This window comes from Hemibagrus wyckioides, linkage group LG16, assembly GCF_019097595.1.
Source record: "Hemibagrus wyckioides isolate EC202008001 linkage group LG16, SWU_Hwy_1.0, whole genome shotgun sequence".
Lineage (NCBI taxonomy): Eukaryota > Metazoa > Chordata > Actinopteri > Siluriformes > Bagridae > Hemibagrus > Hemibagrus wyckioides.
The window spans coordinates 1,284,022-1,307,422 of NC_080725.1; the positions used below are offsets into that span (position 1 = coordinate 1,284,022).

At 42.1% G+C, this 23,401-nt stretch overlaps 1 protein-coding gene across 4 annotated transcripts in view; it reads left to right on the top strand.

Annotated features, from left to right (window-relative positions):
* Positions 1–23,401, top strand: part of LOC131367296 (roundabout homolog 2-like) — a 134,784-nt gene that overhangs the window by 109,025 nt on the left and 2,358 nt on the right. Inside the window, exons 15-26 of one of the 4 annotated variants that reach the window (XM_058412628.1) lie at positions 4,148–4,272; positions 6,201–6,372; positions 7,821–7,997; positions 8,953–9,039; positions 9,194–9,245; positions 10,853–10,980; positions 13,051–13,326; positions 14,748–14,907; positions 15,422–15,682; positions 17,799–17,998; positions 19,374–19,538; positions 22,158–22,397. In XM_058412628.1, coding sequence (XP_058268611.1) covers positions 4,148–4,272; positions 6,201–6,372; positions 7,821–7,997; positions 8,953–9,039; positions 9,194–9,245; positions 10,853–10,980; positions 13,051–13,326; positions 14,748–14,907; positions 15,422–15,682; positions 17,799–17,998; positions 19,374–19,538; positions 22,158–22,397 — 2,043 coding nt within the window. The remainder of the gene's footprint in view (positions 1–4,147; positions 4,273–6,200; positions 6,373–7,820; positions 7,998–8,952; positions 9,040–9,193; positions 9,246–10,852; positions 10,981–13,050; positions 13,327–14,747; positions 14,908–15,421; positions 15,683–17,798; positions 17,999–19,373; positions 19,539–22,157; positions 22,398–23,401) is intronic. The other 3 variants (XM_058412629.1, XM_058412630.1, XM_058412631.1) reach the window with 3 other exon arrangements.

A 23,401-nucleotide genomic window follows, 5' to 3' on the forward strand; every position in this document is an offset into this window, starting at 1 on the left:
GGATTAGTGTAAGGATTTGTGCGACTTTGCCTAGGACCAAAATTATGATGGCTAGATGACTCAGTCAGAGCTTCTCTAAAACAGCAGGTCTTGTGTAGTGTTCCAGGTGTGGTCAGAGCCGACCCAAAAAAGGAAGAACAGTCGTTCAACTGGTGACAGTCTCATGGCCACCCAAAGCTCACTGATATGGAAAGCAAAGGCTAGCTTGTGTGGTCCAATCCCACAGAAGAGCTACTGTAGCACAAATAGCTGAAAAAGTTCATGCTGGATATGATAGAAAGTTGTCAGGACACACAGTATCACAACTTCCTGTACACAGCAGACCAGTCAGAGTGCTCATGATCACCCCTGTAAACCACTGAAGTTCCAACAAATGGCCATGTGAACATCAGAACTGAACAATGGAGCAATGGAAGAAGGTGGCCTGGTCTGAAGAATCTTATTTTCTTTTTTGGGTGCGTGTGTGTGTAGTACCTGGGGAGATGCACTATGGGATTAAACCGAGCTGGCAGAGGAGGTGTGAGGTTCTGGGCAATGTTCTGCTGGAAATCCTTGGGTCCTGCCATTCCATAAACCAAGTACATCCTTTCATGGCGACAGCATTCAATAATGGAAGTGCCCTCTTTCAGCAGAAATTCGTCTAGCCACACTGCAAAAAATGTTTTTTTTTTGTGGTTCGAGGAAGATAAGAGTTCAAGGTGTTGATGTTTCCAATAAATTTCTCGATCGAGCATCTGTGGGATGTGCTGGATAAACAAGTCTGATCCATGGAGTCCCCTTCTTGCAACTTACCGGACTTAAAGGATCTGCTGCTAATATCTCTCTCTCTTTCTCTGTCTGTCTCTCTCTCTCTCTCTCTCTCTCTCTCTCCTCCACTCACTCTCTGGGATGGAAATAGAGAGCAGTGTGTTGTGAGGCTGCCATGGTGTCACTTGGCACAAGCCCCCCCTCCCACAATACACTAGGTCACATTACTGCCAGTGATAAATCACAAAATTTGTGGGCTTATTAGCATCTTATACATTACAGTACAGTGGAATAGAGTGCTTTAATCAAGCTCAGATACGCATAACATGGTGCTTCAGCATTCACCGTGACTGCCTGCCTATTAATATGAGTACAGCATCACACAGAGAAGTTAAGCTTTCCTATTGATCAGAAGCCACGCTTTCCTGAGTGTCAGGCAGGACAGCTTCTCTGGCCGCCTTGTTATCCCTCATAACCCGATTAAACACTTAAACACGCTGCTGATAAACAAATTCAATTTTTTTAATGAAAAAACACTGTTATAGGTGGCTTGGGAATTATTTATATGCGTTAATAATTAGATGCGTTACAGTCAGGACTGTTTCATATATGAAAAGACAATAAATTTTAAACGCTAAACCAAGGCCAGATATACAGTAGCTTTGCATTTTCATGACCATTTTCATGTCATTCTTTTGAAAAGAGGTGGAGTTCAAATGAATACATGACAATTAATGTCTATAGAAACACTCTCTAAACCTTCGTCTGAGTCCCAACAACATGTCAGCTGATGTTTACCCTGCTTCAACATAATATAAAACACTTTCACTAATCCACCATGAACTGGATTTGGAATTGTAACAGGATTATGGATGTGTGATCCAGAACATTTACTACACATCAAGAGCTTGAAACTTGACCATCCTAATAAGGTGAAAGAAAAATAAGACAAGATACAGTGTGTGTGTATAGATGTTTTACTGGTGGGTGATATTCCCCTGACAGGATGCTGATGATCTATAGACAGTTTTTTTTCCATTCCATAAACAGTGTTAATGAACATATTTGTCCGGAAGTGTTCTTAGCAATTATCTTTGCTAATTTGCGCTGCAATATGCACTTGATGACCATTTTTGCATCTAGAAATGAATTCATTTACGCCTACACTGGCAGAGTGGCCAGATTGTAAATACAGTGAAATCAAAAGCAAGTGCAAAAAGGTACTTGCATAACCACACCTTGGAGACAGGGTGTTTTCCTGACTTAATTATTATTACATACATTATTAATGTCACTTCACTTGAATCTAAATAGGATAAGGTATCCAACTATGTATTAAATACCGTGGCCTGAATGATTTTGTCCGTAACAAATAATAAACAACGCGGTTGTGAGATGTGAATCAGGTCACATGTCATTGCATAGAAGATCATTTAATTAATTGAATCAATAAGAGGGCTTAGAAAACTAATTATGTATTAGACTAACCAAATTTATCACAGCTATAGAGATGAGAAATAAGAGGGGGTTAATTAGAGGCGGTCTGTACAAGGAGGCCATTATTCCTGTAGAACGAAAAAAAAATGCCTTGTAGAATTTACGTCTGTTTTATTTTAATGTTTTTAGGTGGTATTGTTTGATATGTATACTCACCAGCCACGTTTTTTAGTAGACTTTAATACACCTTCTTATTCATACAATTACATTAACATTTATATTTTCGGCATTTGGCAGACTCCGTCCTCCAGATCGACTTACAGAAGTGCCCTTGAAGTCTCTATCAATGAATACATCCATACTGGTTCACTAGGTCACTGACTAAGAATATCATCAATCTAAAACTCAATTGGAAGGTAAAACAGTAAAAAAAAAAAAAAAAAAAGCACAGATACCTTTTTTAATGTAAGTGTTTCGGGAAGAGGTAGGTCTTTAGATGCCATATGAAGACTGAGGAAGTTGGAAAGTACCACCTAGGTGTTGTGATGCATGCCTTCCTTCAATCATGTGGCAGCAGCGCAGTAAATAAAATCGTGAAGATACAGGTCAAGAGCATGAGCTCCAAACTGTTTTGGTGAGCCTGTCCCATCTGTAGCCCAATATAGCCTTCTACTATAGCCTTTACACCACAGCTTTCCATGTTTTATACATTCAGAGATGCTTTTCAGCAACATTCCGGTTGTAAAGAGTGATTATTTGAGCTACTAAAGCCTTCCTGTGTGATCGAACCGGTCTATCCATTCTCCTCTAACCTCAAGAACCACTGCATGTTTTTTTGTTTTTTGCACTATTCTGCTTAAACTCTGTTTTTGCACGAAAATCACACGAGATCAGTAGTTTCCACCTGGCACCAACAGCCATGCCACAAGTCGCTGAGACCTCATTTTCCTCCAGCTCTGATGCTTGATGTGAAAATGAACTGTAGCTGAATAACGCTATACATTGTCCTGCTGCCATATGATTGCTTGGATAATTGCACGAATGACCTGGTATACAGGTGTTCCTATTAATGTGGCCAGATTAGATTTTTTTTCCCAGCAATTTAATGATACAGCAAAAAAGGAAAAAAGATGTGTCTTATCACAAGGATAGAGTCGGAGAGAGAGAGGGAGAGAGAGAGAGAGAGAGAGAGGGAGAGAGAGAGTATTAACCGTGTGAGATATTTAACAGGAACTGAGTGTAATATCAAGATGCACTCCAGGAAAGAGAGGAGAGGAAAAAAACTGTCAGTGGGAAAAGAAAAGCAGAGAAGCCAGGGGGAAAGAGGGAGATATGTAGAGGAGGACAGAGGGAGGGAGGAGAGGATGCTGTAGGGGAGGTAATTGCCGTGAGTGCGTTGACTCTGAGCTGTATCCGGTTTGGCTGATGCAGAGTGTGTGTGTTCTGTGAAGTGTAGGCTCTGATAGCAATGGCAGCGGTGCAGGACTAACAAAGTCAGGATTAGGCCTCAGAGCCGGTCACACCTCATCTCTTGCTGCTGTTTATACGCCATGCATGGCATCCAGAAAAACAACACCTCTGTTAGAGATAATTTAAAAAGAAGCTTTGAAACAGTGTGTTAAATAAATGTACTAAATTATATACAGTACATCCATGTAGGAATTGTGTGACATTTGAAAGCATTGTGCATGCTGCATGCATATTTGTAGCTCACGGTAAGCTAAATGTCTCGATGTGGCACAGTAGCCGCTTTCTCTAATAATGTTTATTATAGTCAAAGGGCAATAGTTTGCTCAGATGTCTGGGTCATTTAAGAAAGCCATTAAAAATCCATTTAGATTCCTGGAGGCTTGTGGGTGGAGGGGTGGGTGTTAGTGTGTGTGTGTGCACGCGTGTGTGTGTGTGTGTGTGTGTGCATTTACTGTAATAAGGATGTTGATCAGTGATGTGTTGTACTGGGCAGCCCCCAGTGCTCCTCCACAGCAGGTGACGGTGACAATGGTAGGCAGTGAGAACAGCACGTCTATCAGCATTTCCTGGGATCCGCCACCCACCGAACACCAGAACGGCATCATCCAGGAATACAAGGTACTGTTCTTTTAAATAAAAGTCCTGTGTAAATCACACACACACATCTGTTTTCACAGTCAGCAGCTTACGTTGTTTCAATCTTTACGCAGGAAATGTTAATTGTATTGAAATTTGGATTAAGCAGAAGCTTTAGTCAGTTCTTGGGGCTTCCTGTTCAGATTATGCAAATCACCTGTGTGTTGCTCAGGCCTCTGAAACTGCCAGAATTTTCTTGCCTCGAAGCATCTGAGACAGCGTTTACATCAACCTCTAAACCAATCATGTAAAACACAAGAACTTGCTTTTAAGTGCAAAAAAATTATATAATCTGGGATAGAAAATGTGGAAAAAGTTTATTTACTTTTCTGTCATGAGTAATATAATACAAGAGACCATTTAAAATAATAAATATATACTAATACAAACTAATACTATGACATACACTATATTGGCAAAAGTTTTGGGACACCCCTCCAGATCACTGAGTTCAGGTGTTGTTTTTCAGGGGTTGGACTCGGCCCCTTACTTCCAGTGAAAGGAACTCTTAATGCTTCAGCTTCATACCAAGACATTTTGGACAATTTCATGCTCTTTGTGTGAACAGTTTGGGGATGACCCCTTCCTGTTCCAACATGACTGCACACCAGTGACCAAAGCAAGGTCCATAAAGACATGGATGAGTGAGTTTGGTGTGGAGGAACTTGACTGGCCTGCACAGAGTCCTGACCTCAACCCCATAGAACACCTTTAGGATGAATTAGAGCGGAGACTGTGAGACAGACCTTCTCGTCCAACATCAGTGCCTGACCTCACAAATGTGCTTCTAGAGGAATGGTCAAAAATTCCCATAAACACACTCCTAAACCTTGTGGAAAGTCTTCCCAGAAGAGTTGAAGCTGTTATAGCTCCAAAAGCGGGACAACTCCATATTACATTCATGTGCATGTAAAGGCAGACATCCCAAAACTTTTGGCCTGGCTCACACTCTAATTCATCCCAAAGGTGTTCTATGGGGTTGAGGTCAGGACTCTGTGCAGGCCAGTCAAGTTCCTCCACACCAAACTCACTCATCCATGTCTTTATGGAGGTTGCTTTGGTCACTGGTGTGCAGTCATGTTGGAACAGGAAGGGGTCATCCCCAAACTGTTCCCACAAAGTTGGAAGCATGAAATTGTCCAAAATGTCTTGGTATGAAGCTGAAGCATTAAGAGTTCCTTTCACTGGAACTAAGGGGCCGAGTCCAACCCCTGAAAAACCCCTGAACTCAATGATCTGGAGGGGTGTCCCAAAACCTATAGTATATATATACAGCATAGCAATATAGTGTATTATTGAGAAGTGGTGAACATATCAGTACACATGCATGTATTAGAAATCTGTGCTATATTGCTAATATATTGCTGCTCAATTAGACTTATAGTTATAGTTCTCACAATAATTGCTGCACATTTGGTTTAATTTCACATTCTGGATTCTTCTTTCCACATTATTTGGAAGCTTATAAACTAGCACTTGATCCAGCACATTCTATTATACTGCCTTTTAATGTTTTATATGATGCACGCCAACAATTACTCATGTACCCAGCTTAATGAAGCCATGAGCTACTAAACTGAGGTCATAAAATCTTTTATTATGGGATTATAGGCTGTTTTATTACACTAATAATAAACTATTTTGAGTTGTGAAATTAATAACGTAATGTCAACGTTTTTGTTCATTTTATTTAAACATTTATTTACCTCTAATGTTTTGGCCATGTCCAAAAACTGCAAATTATTTAGGAGAAATGCTGTATATTTGAATATCCTAATTTACAGCTGAGATAAAAATTCATAGAAAGACTTTTACTCTATCATGGTAACTTCATCTTGGCCTCTTTCTAGGTGCATGCCGTCTGTTTCTGTCTCTTTCCCTCATTTCCTTTCGCTTCTGTTTTCCATCAGATCTGGTGCCTGGGAAACGAAAGCCGCTTCCACGTGAACAAGACTGTGGATGCCGCCATTCGCTCGGTGGTGGTTGGGGGTCTTCAGGCGGGCGTGCAATACAGAGTGGAGGTGGCAGCAGGCACCAGCGCAGGCGTCGGGGTGAAAAGTGAACCACAGCCTATTGTGATCGGTGAGACTGTGTGAATGTGATGTAGTTTCTGTCAACCTGAAGAGATTTGTTCAAGACAGATCATAACACATTTTTCTTCTTTAATGTGAGCAAAACACACTCGGAGGTTTTGCTCTGTGGCAGGGGAAAAGGTGAAATATGACACAATATTATTCTGTTTTTTCTGTAAGTCCCCACCTCCCAGTGCATGGTGATGGAGTCAGCACAATTCTCATGATGCATAGAGGCTGGGAAATGTCATTGTTTTGTGATGGAAGATTTTAGAAAAAGAAAAAAAAAGCAAGGATTTTGTATTTTAATTGATTTGTAGTGAATTGTGGTCAGTTCCCAACCAAGGACCATGAAATAACAAGAGATAACGAGAGAATTACTGACCTAAATGTTTTGTTAACCCTAAATATAGAATGATCAAAGGAAAGAAAAAAGAAAGAAAGAAAGAAAGAGTGTACAAGTTTATGTCATGACAGAATGAAACGCCAAAAGCTCTCTGTATCAAGGGTTTACTGCTGGACTGAACAAACACAGTCATTACTAGATGGAGGATCAGATCATGATTTCTAAATTTGTCATGCTTTAGAGAAAAAGAGGGGAAAATAATACCACTGAAGATTATGTACCACCCTGTGAGTTTACTTTTCAAAGCTGAGCTCTTTCTTCTTTTTTTTTAAAACAAGCAGTGATATAAAAATCGATAAGATTTTCATTTAATACACTGTCCAGCGTCGTTCGGCAGAACACTGTCGGCTGTATCAATAATGCTCTCCAATAAACGCAGCCATTGCTAACATAGCGGACTGTCTTATTGCTGCGGCTTATCACCTTATCACATTTTATCAAGCTCACTGATGTATGAGGCCAGATAAATACAGCCAGAATCAATACTATTGACGCGCCGCGCTCTCCTTTTTTTCCACGGCTTTTGACTGCCAGGGCCAGAAACACTCGCCTGCAGCCAACTGAGAAGTCTGTGCTGTGAGGCCTTAATGATCGTGTTTTTGGGGTGTTGCTCACGTTGCGAGCCTTTGAATCTCATTTCACAGAGCTGTAGCTGCACCAGGAAATCAAACTCTGATGGAGTCTCCGTGTCAATCTTCAGTCCTTCAGCTCCAACCGCCGAGTAGCTCGCTGTCCTGCACTCCAATAACGCAGCTCGGTTTCTCTTTCACATTGTACATTGTGCTCCAGTATCTCCTTGCTCCATTTGCTTGTTACACTGTTAATCAGTCGTACAATAATCCTATTAGCAAAAATAGATTTTCCCTTGCGCTTTTAATTGGTGTTCCTTATCTGCCGCTGGGATGTGACTTGATTTGATTTGATAGGAAGCCCGCTGTGGAGGCAATCTTTAGGAGAAAAAAAGAGGAGATTTTTTTGTTAAATAATGAAGCTTGCATGAAAACACGGTGAAATATTGACTTGATTTGGCTTTCACCTGTTTATAATCTCAGGTGCTGAGCTGCAGGATGTGATGACCGGGGACGACGGCAGCGGCAGCATCACAGATGTCTTGAAGCAGCCGGCCTTCATCGCAGGCCTGGGGGGCGCCTGCTGGATTGTGCTCATGGGCTTCAGCGCTTGGCTCTACTGGAGGAGGAAGAAGAGGAAAGGCCTGAGCAACTACGCAGGTGAGAAGCCATGCGTCATGCCCAGTACATACACGGATCTCTAGAGACAGGTCACTGGTATGTTACGGCAGCGCTAGCAAAAAACGTGACTACTTTGTGTTGGCACGTAATTAATTTAAGCGCAAAGTACATCTATTTTTAGACTTCATCTCTCATTTTATGGCTGAAAGGAAAGAAATGCATAGTAAGCTGGATAACATAGTGATGATCGTACAGAACAGAAACTACTCTATTAGCTAAACCACACCTAGTTTTTTTTCTTTTTTCCTTTAAATCTGTTGTATTAGTGTGTGTGCACACTTGCATAAGCCGGCGTTAACAACAGCAGCCAGCTCTGACACACGTGCCCCTACTCCAGTGCTTTACACTATTACCTATGTGCATCAACCTTGAACACAATCCCATCAAAACCAGCACTCTCATTCGAAGAGGATACGCCGTCACGCCGCATATATTAGAAGACTGTGACCCATATTGTTCCTACATTAGCTCTAGGTACAGTCTCCAGCCTCTGAAATGTAATTTGGTATTCCCCCAGGGGGTAATTATTGCATGTAGCTGTGGATTACACTCATTATAATACGTATTGCCATCATCACGGTCCGATGACTTAGGTGCATGCGACGGTTATTGTCTAATTCAATAGCCATTTGCTGTATCCATCACCTGGGCTTTGATCCTGAGCTCACGTGGAGACAAATTCATTCAGATCATTCTCTCACTGCGAGCAGGCTAGCCAGTGTGTGTCTGTCTCATGCTCATGCCCCACCTCCAAGTTCCACTCAAATCAAGTGTGAAATACATGAATATCATTGTCATTTCAAGCCGCATCACGTGTCATCCATCTCAGTCTTTCCTCATCTGCATTTTATTGCTGTATATCTGTACCGAATTCTAATTCTCTCTTTGTTTCTCTGTGTGTGTGTGTGTGTGTGTCTGTGTTTTTGTTTCACAGTCCAGTCGTTCACCTTCACCCGTGCAGGTACTGGTCATTTGTCCCATCCCTTTCTAACTTCCGACGGGTTTGATGGCACCGTAGGCAGTAAGCCATCCAGTTTGTAAGACATTAATTTAAATGTTGGTGTAATGAAACAAAGCAGTGATTTGAGTTGGATTTTTTTTTTTGCTCCCCCAACACCCCCCCCCCTTCCCGACCCTGATGTCCTCCTCATTCTGGCGTCTCTTCCTGGCTGCTGGCCCTGCAGTGACGTTCCAACATGGAGACAGAGGCCTGATGGGAAGTGGAAGGTGAGTGATGCGTGTATTGACATTTACATCTGACCAAGTAAACAGAATGAGAATAAAAAAAATAAGCTATGATACGGCCGGCGTTTTTTCCTGCCTGACTGCTCTGTGATGTGCTTTAACCTTGGGCAAGAACATCATGGTGTATGACTCAATTTCATGATTCAGCATTCATTTTCAGATCAGCTGCACTTTCAGAGCGGTACACTAAAGCAGCGGAGAGTCTCTCTGCTGAAACTGCCGATGTTAACGGCCTAGCAGACAGGAACCTGATGGATGTTCCGATACTCCGTGTCTCCTCGCCAGAGCAACACCTAAGTTGATGTATCGATTGATTGGCTAATAAATCTTCTTTGGCTGGAATTAACCGAAACAATTAATGTGTCAGGGCTGCTTTTTTATTCCTCCATTCATCGTCACGGCCCGGCTATGGACGGCTCTTCCCCAGAGCTGGTGATGGATTCTCCTGTCGAAAGAAGCTCAAGAGGATGTGAAAAGATAATTATCCGAGAGAAAGTGTCCCTCATAAGCACTCTTACTTTTACGCACACACATAGACAGCCTTAGGCTCTCATCTACCCTCCTGACATGTAAGTTCATAGAGCACTTTTTATATATCGCTGGTTAGTGACCTAGCGAGAGACTGAAGCAGAGGCCAGTGTGGAGGTGAGAGTCTTCATCAGCTGGATTAGCATACCTGAGCAGGCGGAACTAGCCAACAGGCCAAACAAACACAGGAAAATATGTTGCTTAAGTACAAACGCTACCTCTTTGCTTTTATGTGTAAGAGCACCCCAATGTGTGTGTGTGTGTGTGTTGGAAGGTGCATGCTAATGAGAATGAGATGCGTATGAGTGTGTTAGTCTGGCTGGAAACAGCTCACATAATCTGCACCTTTGAGCTATCGAGCTCAGATGTGTTGAAGTCCCCATGTGCTGCTGGCTCTCTCGGCTCTTATGGGAGCACTTTTTCCTGGGCTACTGCATTCATTAGAGGAAAGGTAAACCAAATCATGTGTACAACCCGCCTGGCTGACTCCGACTTCCCCTCTCAGTACACAAATGAACAAAACTCAAAATGTCCCCCCGTCTCCAATATACGAGTGAAAAATGTACATGCTCTGTTCCCCGTCGTGTTTTATTGTATGCATCAAAATTCTACATCAGCTTTTTTTGCTCAATTGGTAGTTGCCAGCCAATGAGCATCAGCCAGTCTAGTTACCATGGAGACTGGTAACCTCTCCATCCCCAAATGAAGGTGGAAACACTTGCTGTAGGGGGTTTTAATATTCCGGCATGCGCTTGCTATCGGCTCCTCTCTCTCTGGGGCGGAAGGGGGGGCAGAGGCTCAGTAGCAGATTTATAGACTTGTCACTGTTTTATGTCTTTTTGTTTGTGTCTTTATTATTTTCGCTGCTCGGGGCGGTGTACTTGGGGAAACGAGCTCTTGCAGCAATCTGGTGCTGATGCAGACCGTGGAAAACAAAAAATTGGAAAACAGTGTGTGAATGTTATTCTTTGTGTCTCTTATTCACCCTTCGGGTAGCATGCAGAGCGTACGCTTATATATGCATGTCTCTCCATTTCTCTCTCTTCTCCTCTCCGTTCTAGTCGTCCTGGTCTGCTGAAAGCTGGTGACCCTGGTCTCCCTTGGCTAGCTGACTCCTGGCCGTCCACCAGCCTGCCTGCCAACAGTGGTTTAGGCGCTCCCAAAGACCTCACTAACTTTGGTCGTGGAGGTAAGATCTCACTACAGCAAAGGAAAGGGCCAGAAAGAAGAGATCACTACTACAAAGCCCATAAGAGAAAGAGAAGGTCACCGGGTTCAGGGCCCTGAGCACATCATCGCTATATTTTTCTGAATTCATGTATGAGGATTATGAATATTTCAGCAAGCATGGAATCTCTCAGTAGTGGAAATGATCACACACACACACACTACCAAAAATTCTCTTTCAGTTCAGTTGTCCTTCATGTGTCTCATCCATTTCATCCATGTGTGCCTAATAACAATAGGTTTGATAGAAAATAAATAAATAAAAAACTATATTGTTGTGTACAAGACAAACCCATGGGATTACAGTGCCTATAAATAGATTTCACCACCTTTGGGGTTGCTTTTCACTCTGCAGCATGAAAGCATGTATTTAACTCGTATTTTTGCTGCTCGTGAACACAAAGTACTCAGGGATATGTACGTAAAAACAAAAATAACAGTAATTTAATACACTAATTAACAATAGTAACCAAGCTCTCTTCTACTGCTTAATTAATTGGTTGGAATCCACTTTTGCGGAGGTTTTTCCACATGATTTCAAAAGAAAATATCCTTCCCTACTGGAGAAAAAAAAAAACATTTTTAATGGAAGTTGCCTTAATGGTTTCCATATACCATTGAAGTCATTAGACACTGATGGGAAAACGGTTAAAGCAAACCATTAAACCAGTTCCCATTTTCAGCATGGCTGTGTTTTGGGGCTTTCCCAGTTCCAAGGAAACACTATACCACAACGACTAAGGAACATTCCAAAGAGACAACATTCTTTAAAAATACCACCAATGCCAATGGCAAGAATGTAAGTTTCCCAAGAACTTGATTTTACCTCAAAGCACAGTGAATCATGGTGGTAAGGAAGGCGACCAGGAGGCTTACAGCAACTCTACAGGATCTACAGTCCTCTATGACACTGATGGAAGAACGATCATGAGACATAAACAAGAATCAATCTTCATAAATCTGCCTTGTGCAGAACGATGGCATGAGGAGATCCTTCGAAAAACAACATAACCCATCTTGTTTCGAAATTGGCCCAAAGGCATGTGTTGATACTCTACAATTTGTTTTGGTCTGTTAACTTTTCAGCTTCAGTACTCAGCAGAAACCTAACACAGCACATCACACTGAGAGCATCATCCCTACTGTGAAGCACAATGGTGGTAGCATCAGGCTTTTCACATATTATCTGACTATGCAGAAACTCACATGAAGAAAACTAATAAGATTTCAATGGAATTGGGTATTGGAAAATCCTGGAGGAAAATATATTCTACAGTTTACAAGAGACCAGAGACAAAAAGATTAATGTCCTGTGGGGGGTCAGAATCAAATATCTCCCTACTGTTGTTCTACTCAGTATTAAATTATGGGGTGGGGTAGTGGCTGATGGGTAAATATTATCATTTCCGTGTCTCTGCTGTACTGAGACTGGTCCATCATCCGAATAATAATGTTACCCTGATGGATGGGGTAGAGGTGAGCTGACAAACTGTCTGTATTGTCAAATGGGCTCGAGTCAGTAATTGTATAGAATAATAGAACAAGTTGTCTGATATGTTGACCTCATAAAATGACCAGTTAGTGCTTAATGGTTTCTTGTTTATGGTTTCACACTGTGCAAAAGAATTCAAAAGGGTGAACAAGGATCTTTAGGCGATTGTATTTGTATGAGTTCACTGACGTGTACCTGCTTAGGCATGTGCTAAAGTGTGTGTGTAATAGGCGCATTTGAATCTCAGCGAGCTCTGCGGGTCAGACTGGCCTGAGCTGAAGGTCAGCTCAGCATGTGTGTCCATCTTTCACAGCCGTCACACCCCCACCCCCCACCACCACCCCATCGAGCATCCCATGTCATCTGATAATTAATCTGCTAGCTAATCACTTTTATTTATCTCACCTCATTTAAGCCAGGAAGAGTGTGTGGAACAGCAGCAGCAGGGTGCGCTAATAAGCTTCACACTGACCTTAAGCGCTGCTACTGTCCCTCTCCTTGTCGCTTTTTCTTTAATCTCTCCATCTCTCACGTTCTCAGACGTGCTGCCTGCTGGTGCCGGCGAAAAGACAGGCACCATGCTGTCGGATGGTGCCATCTACAGCAGCATCGACTTCGCTGGCAAGGCGGGCTACAGTAGCCCAGGCAGGGGAAACCACGCCAGCCCCTATGCCACCACACAGATCCTGCAGTCCAACAGCTTCCACGAGCTGGCAGTGGATCGTCCTGAGCCGCGCTGGAAGGCCTCGCTGCGAGCACAGCATGAAATGCCAAGCCTGGGCTACTCACTCACGGAAAACCGTTCCTGTGCCAACGGTATCCACAAAGCTCCCTTTTCACTTTCATTCTCAGTCTTGCTGTGCCGGAGGAAACTAAACGAGAACACTTTGCTCATTAAAGCTAATCTTCTAATCTTCTTACAGTTCGGAGCTGTGGGGATTCCAGGATGAGTTTAAATTTTAAAAATCACACTGACTTATTCAGTGTTTGTACGGAGTATTTAGCCTGACAAGAAGAGTAAAGTAGCAGTTTCTCTAGCTTTCTTTATCTTTGGCATACGTACAGCTACATCTCTGCCTCTGTACTTTTTCGTTCCTTTTATCCGTATCAGAGTTGCAGTGTATGCATTAGTGCCACATTATTTTGGCCAGTGGTCAGTGATGATGGCCCTCGGCACTGTTTCAGGGTCATCTCTGAAAATGGCCTCTAATTTAGTTGACTGCCCGGCTAATTATGAGTGTGGAACATACTGTATCTTGGGACATCTAATCTAATATATAGGGCCACGAAAGAGAAAGGACCGTAGGGAAATAAAGAGAAAAAGACAATAAAGCCTGAAAGAAAAAAAAAGGTAAAAAAGAAAAGAAAAGAATGTGCCCAGATCAAGAGGGATTCGATGTAATATTTACATCTTTGCTGAAAACACACCCAGAGGATATCATCCTTAATCGTTTTTCTTTTTTAAATGTGTGTTTTGCTTCTCAGCCCTGGGAGTTTTGTAGCCCAGAAATGTCAGAGAGTTACAGCCCGATGCCGTGGATTAATTTGATTAGTGGAGGCAGGGATTCCTCTGTGTTTTGACCCATGGACATGAAATTAGTGCACTGTCGCCATGCAGATGAGTAAAGCTGGATCATGAGGCAGCGCCCATGACCGCCCTCATCCCATCTACTGTGTGTTTAAAACACCGAACTGAGCTTGTGTCATGAAGAGCTTACAGGAAGCAGAGTGTAAGTTTAGGGTTGTGTGTGCTGCAAATGACAACATGAACAGGAGGGAAAGACATGGCAGGAAAGCTCTTTGTGCTCCATCAGTGGCAAAGCCAAAGAGAAGAAGGGAGAAAGCGAGATAATGAGAGGAGAAGAGCCAGAACAGGTGATGAAAAAAAAAAAAAGCTCCCCCAGCAGTCTCCTAGTCCACGGGGGAACGGGACTCGCTCATTAGGCACCTCCGAGACTACGGTTTTTCTTCCCGTGTTCTGAAAGACACGTGTGATGGGGAGCAGACTTTCGTCTCAACTCTGACCTTCAACCTCCACAATTAGTCGAGTACTCTGTCTCTCTGCCTCCATTTCATCCTCTCTTCTCCTTCTGCAGCAGAATTCAGATGAAAGCTGTGAACTTCGCATCAGGGTGGTGGACAGCATCTGGTTTCACCTTCTGTGTCATATTGATTGTCAAAATTTGTGTTTGCTTCGTTAGTGATAATGGGTATGTCCTGTCTGTTGCCTCCTTTAGGGGGAAAGAACGGGAAAAAGAAGAAATCGAAAGGAGGGGGTAAAACAGCAAAGCCTAATGGCTCCTGCTGGGCTAACCTGCCCCTTCCTCCACCACCCATGAATCCTCTTCCAGGGACAGAGATGGACCACTATGCCCCTGAGCATCGATCTGAAGGAGGGTAAGGTTAACACACACACACACACACACACACACACAAACACACACACACACGTTTTTACAAGACCTGTGCTACATATACCTTAATTAGCATTATGCATCTTTGCTATTGAACACCATACACAATGTAACTGTTTCTCAATGAAACCACATGAGACAAAGAAACAGCAGTGTAGTTTTAACTCTACACCAGGGTGCCCCTAGATAGCCTCTCTTGTACATCGAAATGTGCTGAGACCCAACTACACAACACAGCTGCCTTCTCAGTCAAAGTGCTTAGAGCAGCAAAGCAGAGAGAGGAGAGGGAGCAGTGAGCTTAATGAGCATTATGTTTCTTCTCCAGCACTGCTGAGTGAGCTGATATCTTTTGTTTCACCTTTGTTAAAGCTAAGGTTACTTAAATTAGTCCTGGGTCTTTCTCACATACTCACACTAATCTTAAAGTATGTGTCAAAATATGTCTCGACACCATCAGGATTCTAGATTCTAAATCCACTGATTCATTAATGACACAGGTATGAGAGCGACACCTGGGCTCCGCCCCTCCCTGTTCAGTCATACTTACACCAGGGCATGGAGGATGAGCTCGAGGAGGAAGAACGTGTTCCCACGCCACCCCTGAGGGGCGTGGCTTCATCTCCAGCAGCTTTGCCCTATGGTCAGAGTTCCTCTGGCTCACTGGGGTCCTCTCATCATGAGGAAATGCAGTCTATGCTCCAGGCTCACCTGGACGAGCTTACCCGCGCCTACCAGTATGAGGTGGCCAAGCAAAGCTGGTGAGCAAGATATACCATATATATATATATATATATATATATAATTTGCATATCCACTTGTATTTATTATATGTTACAGATCTTAGAGAAAGTGCAGTTTTATTTGAACTCTTCCATTACACATGAATTCAGGTGTGATTGCTTGTGTTTGAATGAACATTTTAGGCAACCATGCTGTTTATGCCACTGTAATTTATCTGCACTCGATAAATGGTATTCATAAATCATCTTGAAATATTACACACATCATTCAAACATTCCATTTTGATTTTCTTCCCTTCTGCAAAAAAAAAAAGAAAAAAGATTCCAATATGGTTGCACATGTGCACTTGAAAGGAACAATCATCGTCTTTGACGGCAAAAAATATTGCAGCATCACAGGACTGAAATTATACTGCCAGGAATGTATTTCTTCACATAATGAGACATTTATGTACCATTCAGAAATACACCTGGTTATTGCCGTAAGGGTTGTGACAGACAGCAGCTCCAATCAGCTGAACAGAACGGATATTTTTGCATATCAATACAACACTTTCAGCATTTCATTACCCGTTATTTAGTTTCTGTGGTAAGGGAAACGTGCGGCTTCACCTTACCTTTTGCAGCTCCAAAAACAGCTTCATTGATTACAGTCGTAATGTGTGGTGGGAGAATCTTGTCGTGATAGTGAGAGTGGGGTGGACTGGAGCTCCGGGGGTAATGACTGGGTTGCTGTTGCCGGCGTCTTTGACAACAGGAAAAAGAGCTGGTAATTACGCACTGAGACGCTACATGTCTGAGACACAGCGAGGTTGACACGCGGGCAGCTGTGCTGAAGATTACAGACATGTAGCTGACAGGCCTGCCCACCGTCTCACTCTAACCCCCACAAACACACACCAACCCAATTACCAGCCCATTGTGTGAGCCTTCCAGTGGAATTAGTACTATCAGCTCCAAACATTCTCCACATGGATGCAGGTTAGACTTAAAATACCGTATGGACATAGAAAAGCTCACCCCAGATTCAAGCTTCTACTGCTCTTGAGGGTTTAAAATGTTTTAGCCATACAGTGTTTGAGGCATCAGAGTGGATCTCCTGGTTCAAACGCTATTTCCAGAATTCCGGGGAAAAACACTGTCCCTAGATCAGGCTTAACCCATGATTGGTCATGCTGTCATTGGATAAAAAGAGGCTCTCGCTGGGTGGGAAGGATGGCAAGGTTCCACTGTTCTCTAGTTGCTTATGTGGTTATTGTGCTGTGAAGATGGCAAGGCACTCCTTTTTCCATGATTGGCCATTCCCTGAAAGGATAAAATGAATGCCAGTGTACCACTCTTCCATGATTGACTGACTCTCAATGGGTGGGAAGAATGGCAGGGTTTCACCTGTCCCCGATTCCTTTGTTATTATCCTGTCATTGGGTTGAAAATTTGGCAATCCCTTTCCATAGTTGTCCATGCCTTGTTTAAAGGACTGGCAAGGCTCCACAATTTCATATTAAGCTTCCTATCATATGGTGGGGAAAATGGAAAGATACCAACCTTTCATGATTTGGCCATAATCTGTTTAGAGGTGAAAGAAAGCAACCGCTGATCATGCTGACACTGGGTGGGAAATATGACCTTACTATGATTAGCTATGTTCTTATTGATTGAAAAAGACAGCAAGACACCACATTACTATGACTGGTCTTGATCTCACTTTGTGAAAAAATAAAATGGCACCCTTTCATAATTGGTCATGGTCTTATTGGATTTCAAGGTACCACATATTAATGATGTTGTCACTTGGTCAAAATATGTTCAGGTACTACCCTTGATTTGCCTTGTAGTCACTGGATGGGATAGAAGATGCTGTGTTCTTACTGGAAGGGACAGATGGCACAGTGCCATCCTTCCATGGTTGGTGACGCTGTCATCACATATGAAAGATGGCATAGGGTTTCTTTCCTTCCCCGTGTGACTTAACTGCACGGTTGGTAGTTTGATAAATTCAGACATTAGAGCAAGCTTGTGGGAATAGAGACACCTACAGCAGTGGCAATTAGCAAGGAAAATCAGACAAAACATACAGGTTTGACATAGTAATACGATTCACATACAAGACGTATTACTTTTGTATTGCTTTCAGGCATTTGAAAAGCAGCTCCAATCCACCCAAGACCCCTGCCCCTCCCATGGGCTACGTGTCCAGTACATTAGGATCAGACATCTTGACTGAAGGAGAGGATGAAGAGGGAGACAGTAAAGGCTACGAGTTGTCCCGACAGCTGTGTGGAATAGACTATTCCCCAGGACGCAGCCTGGAAACCGTGGAGGGAGCGATCACAGGTGAACACAACTATTGAATCACACACTCGAACAGTCACATCGGCAAGCCTCAGTCGTCCAAGAAATTGCATTAATTCTTTTGGGAAACAAGTCTGTGTATGCTTCCTGTAACAAATATTGCAGTTACAGTCACATTTTATTATTTTCAACAGGCTCTTTGATTCTGACAGCTGGGTAAAAATTCCCTTTTTTCCCACCCAAATTGAAGTACACATGGTTCAGAGTAAAATGCTACCGATTTCCATTTTCCTCCAAACATTATCCTTGTCTCAGATGGACTATTAGCAGATTTTTTTTTTACAGTGACACATTTCCATGAATTGTTAACGAGGGTCTGAAACAAAAAGTATGCGCTTTCCCATCACAGCGAAATTCATATTAAGGAAAAAAAAGAAAAGAAAAAAGGAATGCTGTATCAGTCACTAAAGGCATTCAGGTTAGATGGAAGCAATCATTCCTACTTGACATCTCATTTGAGCTCTTTAATTTCCAAGTCAAAACTGGATGGATGATTGAAGGGTTTTTCACCATGCAGCTCCCACCACCTCCCTTTCTCATAACCCACTGAAGGCACTCACACAATTCAGACTTCCAGATAAATAAGTGTCAAAGTAATTCAGTTCTAAGGTCAATTCAGAAGTACAGTGTGGTCTCTTTCTTGCATCAACTGCAGTATTTACAAGTACAACATCCCTCTTGTCAATATAAAATGTTTTTTTTTTTTTTTTGATGTGGTTTGAGGATCGTAACCCAATCTCAAACCACACTTAAGTATTTCATTTTCGGAAATCATGTGGCTTGTGTAATCACCGAACTTCATGCATTTAAATGAAAACGATGGGCCAGAGAATAGCGGAGTGGATGCATGGTAATGGGGTAGTAAGAGGGGGGAGACCACCTTTAGCTCACATACAGTTTCCCAGCGATGATAGAACTGTACACCTCCTTGCTTTGACACTAGGCATGTTTGATCTATGGGGTATGTGAATCTGATTTAGCACTTTTCTCTACCTGAATTTTGCTGCCTTGCCCGGATTGCATACACTGCACCTTCGTCTCTCTGTAAAGGTCTTTTTTATTGCCTCCCCCTCCCTTAGACAATGACCTTGCAGGACAAGCATAGAGTTTTGGCAAAGTATAACCTGGTTTGACTTTGTCAGTTTTTACATTATCAACAGACAGTGAGTTCTCTTTCCTGTCCTACAGGGAACAACCACTGCAGTGTTGGGACCCGGGCAATATGGCAAAGCACCAAGCACTCTGAACTTGGCATGCTCATTGCAGCAAGGCACGCTCATTATGTGCTTGTAAGGATGATGTGAAGAGACATCCCAGTAGATGTGCTTTATTCCAGTGTTTGCTCTGTGCTCCACAGGACATCCTTACTCTCACCGAACCCAGGCAAGCAGCGCCAGCTCCATTGACGGAGGACTTGTAGCGACTCAGAGCCTGGGCCATCAACGGGTATCACAGCCTTCGCAAAAACTACGAGTAGAGACACCAGGGACTGAACCTCACAGGAGAGATGACATTGCTGATGGTGAGAAACAGCTATAGGATCTTCTGTTCAGGTCAATATGGGCCTCTCTAAGGAATATGGTGAATCATTCAAATATTTTCCTGCAGAGAACATGTTCAGGGCTGAGTATTCACAAGAGCAGAGCAGCAAAGATTACTGGGGAATAAAAGAGCTGGCATCAAATTAAACAATCTCTACATTAGTGCTGAATCAGATTCATGATGTATTTGGGTTAAAAAAAATAATGGAAAATAATATTTGGGAAAAATGATGAAAATATCACTGAAGAAGTTTTTACTTTCTGTTTATTATAACTAAATCTTTTATGCTATTCTTCTAGAAAGATGCAGTTCAAACTGACTAGACTGATCAATGGAATGTATTATTGCAGAACATTTTTACAGTGGCTCCTCGGCATACAAATGCCCTCCCTTACGAATTTTCACCTTAAGAATGAAAATTTTGCAAGAAATTTGTATCGGCATACGAAGCATTTTTGGCACACAAACGAACCGAACCGAACACCGGCTAAGTTGCGCATGCGTCCAGGAGCCGCTCAAAGCTGTTGTTAGCGTCAGTGGAATGCCAAGCGAAGTGAGTTTATGAATTTTACAAATTTATTTTCAGTCAGCGAAAGCTGTTTGGAAAGAGTCAACCCACAATGTTCTATTCTATCCACAATGGCGTGTGCTATTTTTAGCCCAAGCTTGGTGGCACGACTTCCTGTGAGGAGCCTTGACATGGAATGCTTGTCTTGGGTCAGTTTTTTGTAAGCAGCCATACAGTTTACATACACTTCATATTGGAAATATTGGTCATATTTTTGGGCGGCTGCAACGGATTATCTGCATTTACATTATTTCTTATGGTAAAATTCATTTCAGTACAAATTTTCACCAGGTTCTGCTGTATATTGTAATGGTGAACTATTTTACATATACACCGATAATGGCCACCTGCCTAATACCGTGTCGGTCCCCCTTTTGCTACCAAAACAGCCCTGACCCGTCCTGCACTGTGTATTCTGACCCCTTTCTATCAGAACCAGCATTAACTTCTTCAGCAGTTTGATCAACAGTAGCTCGTCTGTTGGATCGGATCACACGGGCCAGCCTTCTCTCCCCACGTCCATCAATGAGCCTTGGCTGCCCATGACCCTGTCACCGGATCACCACTGTTCCTTCCTTGGACCACTTTTGATAGATACTGACCACTGCAGACCGGGAACACCCCACAAGGGCTGCAGTTTTGGAGATGCTCTGATCCAGTGGTCTAGCCATCACAATTTGGCCCTTCATCAAACTCAAAGCTCAAATCCTTACAATTGTCCATTTTTCCTGCTTCTAACATCAACTTTGAGGACAAAATGTTCACTTGCTGCCTAATATATCCCACCCACTAACAGGTGCCATGATGAGGAGATCATCAGTCTTATTCACTTCACCGGTCACTGCTCACAGTGTTATACCTGATCTGTATTGTGTGATATAAGTAGATTTCATGTCTACTATCATTTTTTTTAAATTGCCCAGTAGACGAGTAGGTTAAACAACCAGAGAGAAAATAACACCTGAAAGCTGTATTGCACATCACAGTGACGTGACCTACAAACACCAGCCGAGGCGTGATCTTTTCAGAAACATGAACACAAAGCTATAATATAGCAAGATGGACTATTATGGAATATATGGAATTGAACATCCAAGAAATCCAGTACAGCATAGGGACCAGAGGGCTAGTTCATTCTCAGAAATGTGAAGCAGGCTGTGATCAAACCAATAATCAGAACAGACAGATAATGAGAGTCTGGGTTCCTTACAGAGAGTGTCATTAGCAATCAGATAACCGTGAGGGCTGTGAGAGCTGTGAGCTGAGCATCATGGGAGTTGTAGTCTTCAAGTTTAGGCATGATATCCATATAAAATAGCTACTATACCCTTCATAAAACTACGATATCATATGTTTGGGTTAAATGATAACAGTTACAAGATAGTAAAACTATGGCATTCATTTATCCTTCATTAAAGAAAGGGTGCCAATATATTATAGCTGAATAAGGACTGTAGGCAAACAATTCTAAACCATTAAGAGGATTTTTAAGAGGATTTCTGTGGTTATTTCCACAAACAAATTGCTAGTAAGGCATACCTTCCCCTCTACGTCACTGACACGTCCGGGTCCTGCAGTGCATTTCCGTTCTATTGGACATTTGGACACTGGTATTTGTCAGTGTATCTGCATTCACCAAGCCGTTTTTTCCTATCGTTCTTGTTTGCTTTCCGTGTATGACCTAGTTTTCTGTTTATCTTTTTTTTTTTGCTTTTGATTCTGTGTCTATTAGATTTGTTTGCCCAGCTAATTGCTATTACTGGTTTTCTGACCTCTGCCTGTTTCCCGTAATTTTTTTCTCTCTGTTTTTTGTTTCTGACTGTAAGCTCCGGTTTCTTAATAAATCTCCGCACTTGGATTCTAACTCCTCTGCTCCTGAGTCGTCGTTACCGTTAAATTGGTTTAGATTTTAATTGCTAATTCATTTTACGTAGCAATAGAATCATCGGGACATCTATCTGAGCTCAGTAGTGGAGATAACGTATAAGATTCAGTATATACATCCAGCAGTGTATTTTGTCTGTCCTGCAGTGCGAACTCCCTCCTCAGAGCCGCTGCACAGCGTCGGTGCGAGGCTACACACTTCCTGGGGTTCTGTGGGCTCTGATGCTCCCGACGAGTGTGTGGTGTCTACGCTGGAGCGGCAGCACGCAGCCAACTGGAGCTCCAGAGGCACGCTGGGATGCATCTCACAGCGACGGTCCAGCACAGATCAGAGGGACTCTGCTGGACGAGCATCAGGCAGCACCGACGCCAGCTACGGACATCTATGTGAGCGAATTAACTTTCACTCGATGGAGATTCAGTGTCTCTGTGTGCAATGAGATGACAAATTCACATTATCATGCAGTTCATTTAACACAGTGTTGCCTCTCCCACGTCCTGGGGTTACTCTCTCTCTGTTCTGTTTTGTTCTTTTATTTTGTCAGTCTTTATTGTGGTTAAACTAGCAGAGCAGATGATTGTTTAGGTGAAAGGGTGAAGGATTGAAACATGGGTAAAAAGTCCTTAAACACAACCTTTAAGTATATTTCAGATGATTTCCTATGAAATATACAGTATATGTCTTACAATGAAATATAAATCAGTGAAATCCTTCAGAAATTATATATTTTTTGCATTAATGTGTTATTTTACATCTAATACTGGAAGCATCCCTTTCCTCGAGTTGTCCATTATAGGAGGTGAAAATTTACATTTTAGTGACCAGTGACATTTCTTGACCGAGTTCTCAAACCTGAACACATTCAACCCTATGAAATTAGGGATAAATATTTAAAAAAAAAAAAAAAAAAATTAGGGATAAAAAGTAACTTAAAAGTAGTAATTTTTTTCCCTATGTTCATGTAATTCTTTAAAGCTGCTTTGAGACAATGTCCATTGTTAAAAGCGCTATACAAATAAATTGAATTGAATTATTTGGAATATGTAAATAAGTAAATGTTTCTACAAATAAATAAATAAATAAATGGCAGTAAACAGAAATAAACTAAACTAATATTTGCTTTTTACTTTTAATGCAGTCTCAGGATTAATCTATGCAAATTTAATTTAACTGTACTTTACTGTACCGTACTGTATTTACTTTATCTGTTTCCAGTCTGGAAATTCTGTTCCAGTCCGTCTGAATACTCTAACTTTCACACATGATTCTTCTTTTTGCTTGGAAAAAAAGTTTGTAAAATTTCATACATTATTTTTTTGTTGGGAAAAGTAATGTTCAGAAATATAATGGTTTTTTGTTTTTGTACTGACTCAGTACAAATAAGGGTGGG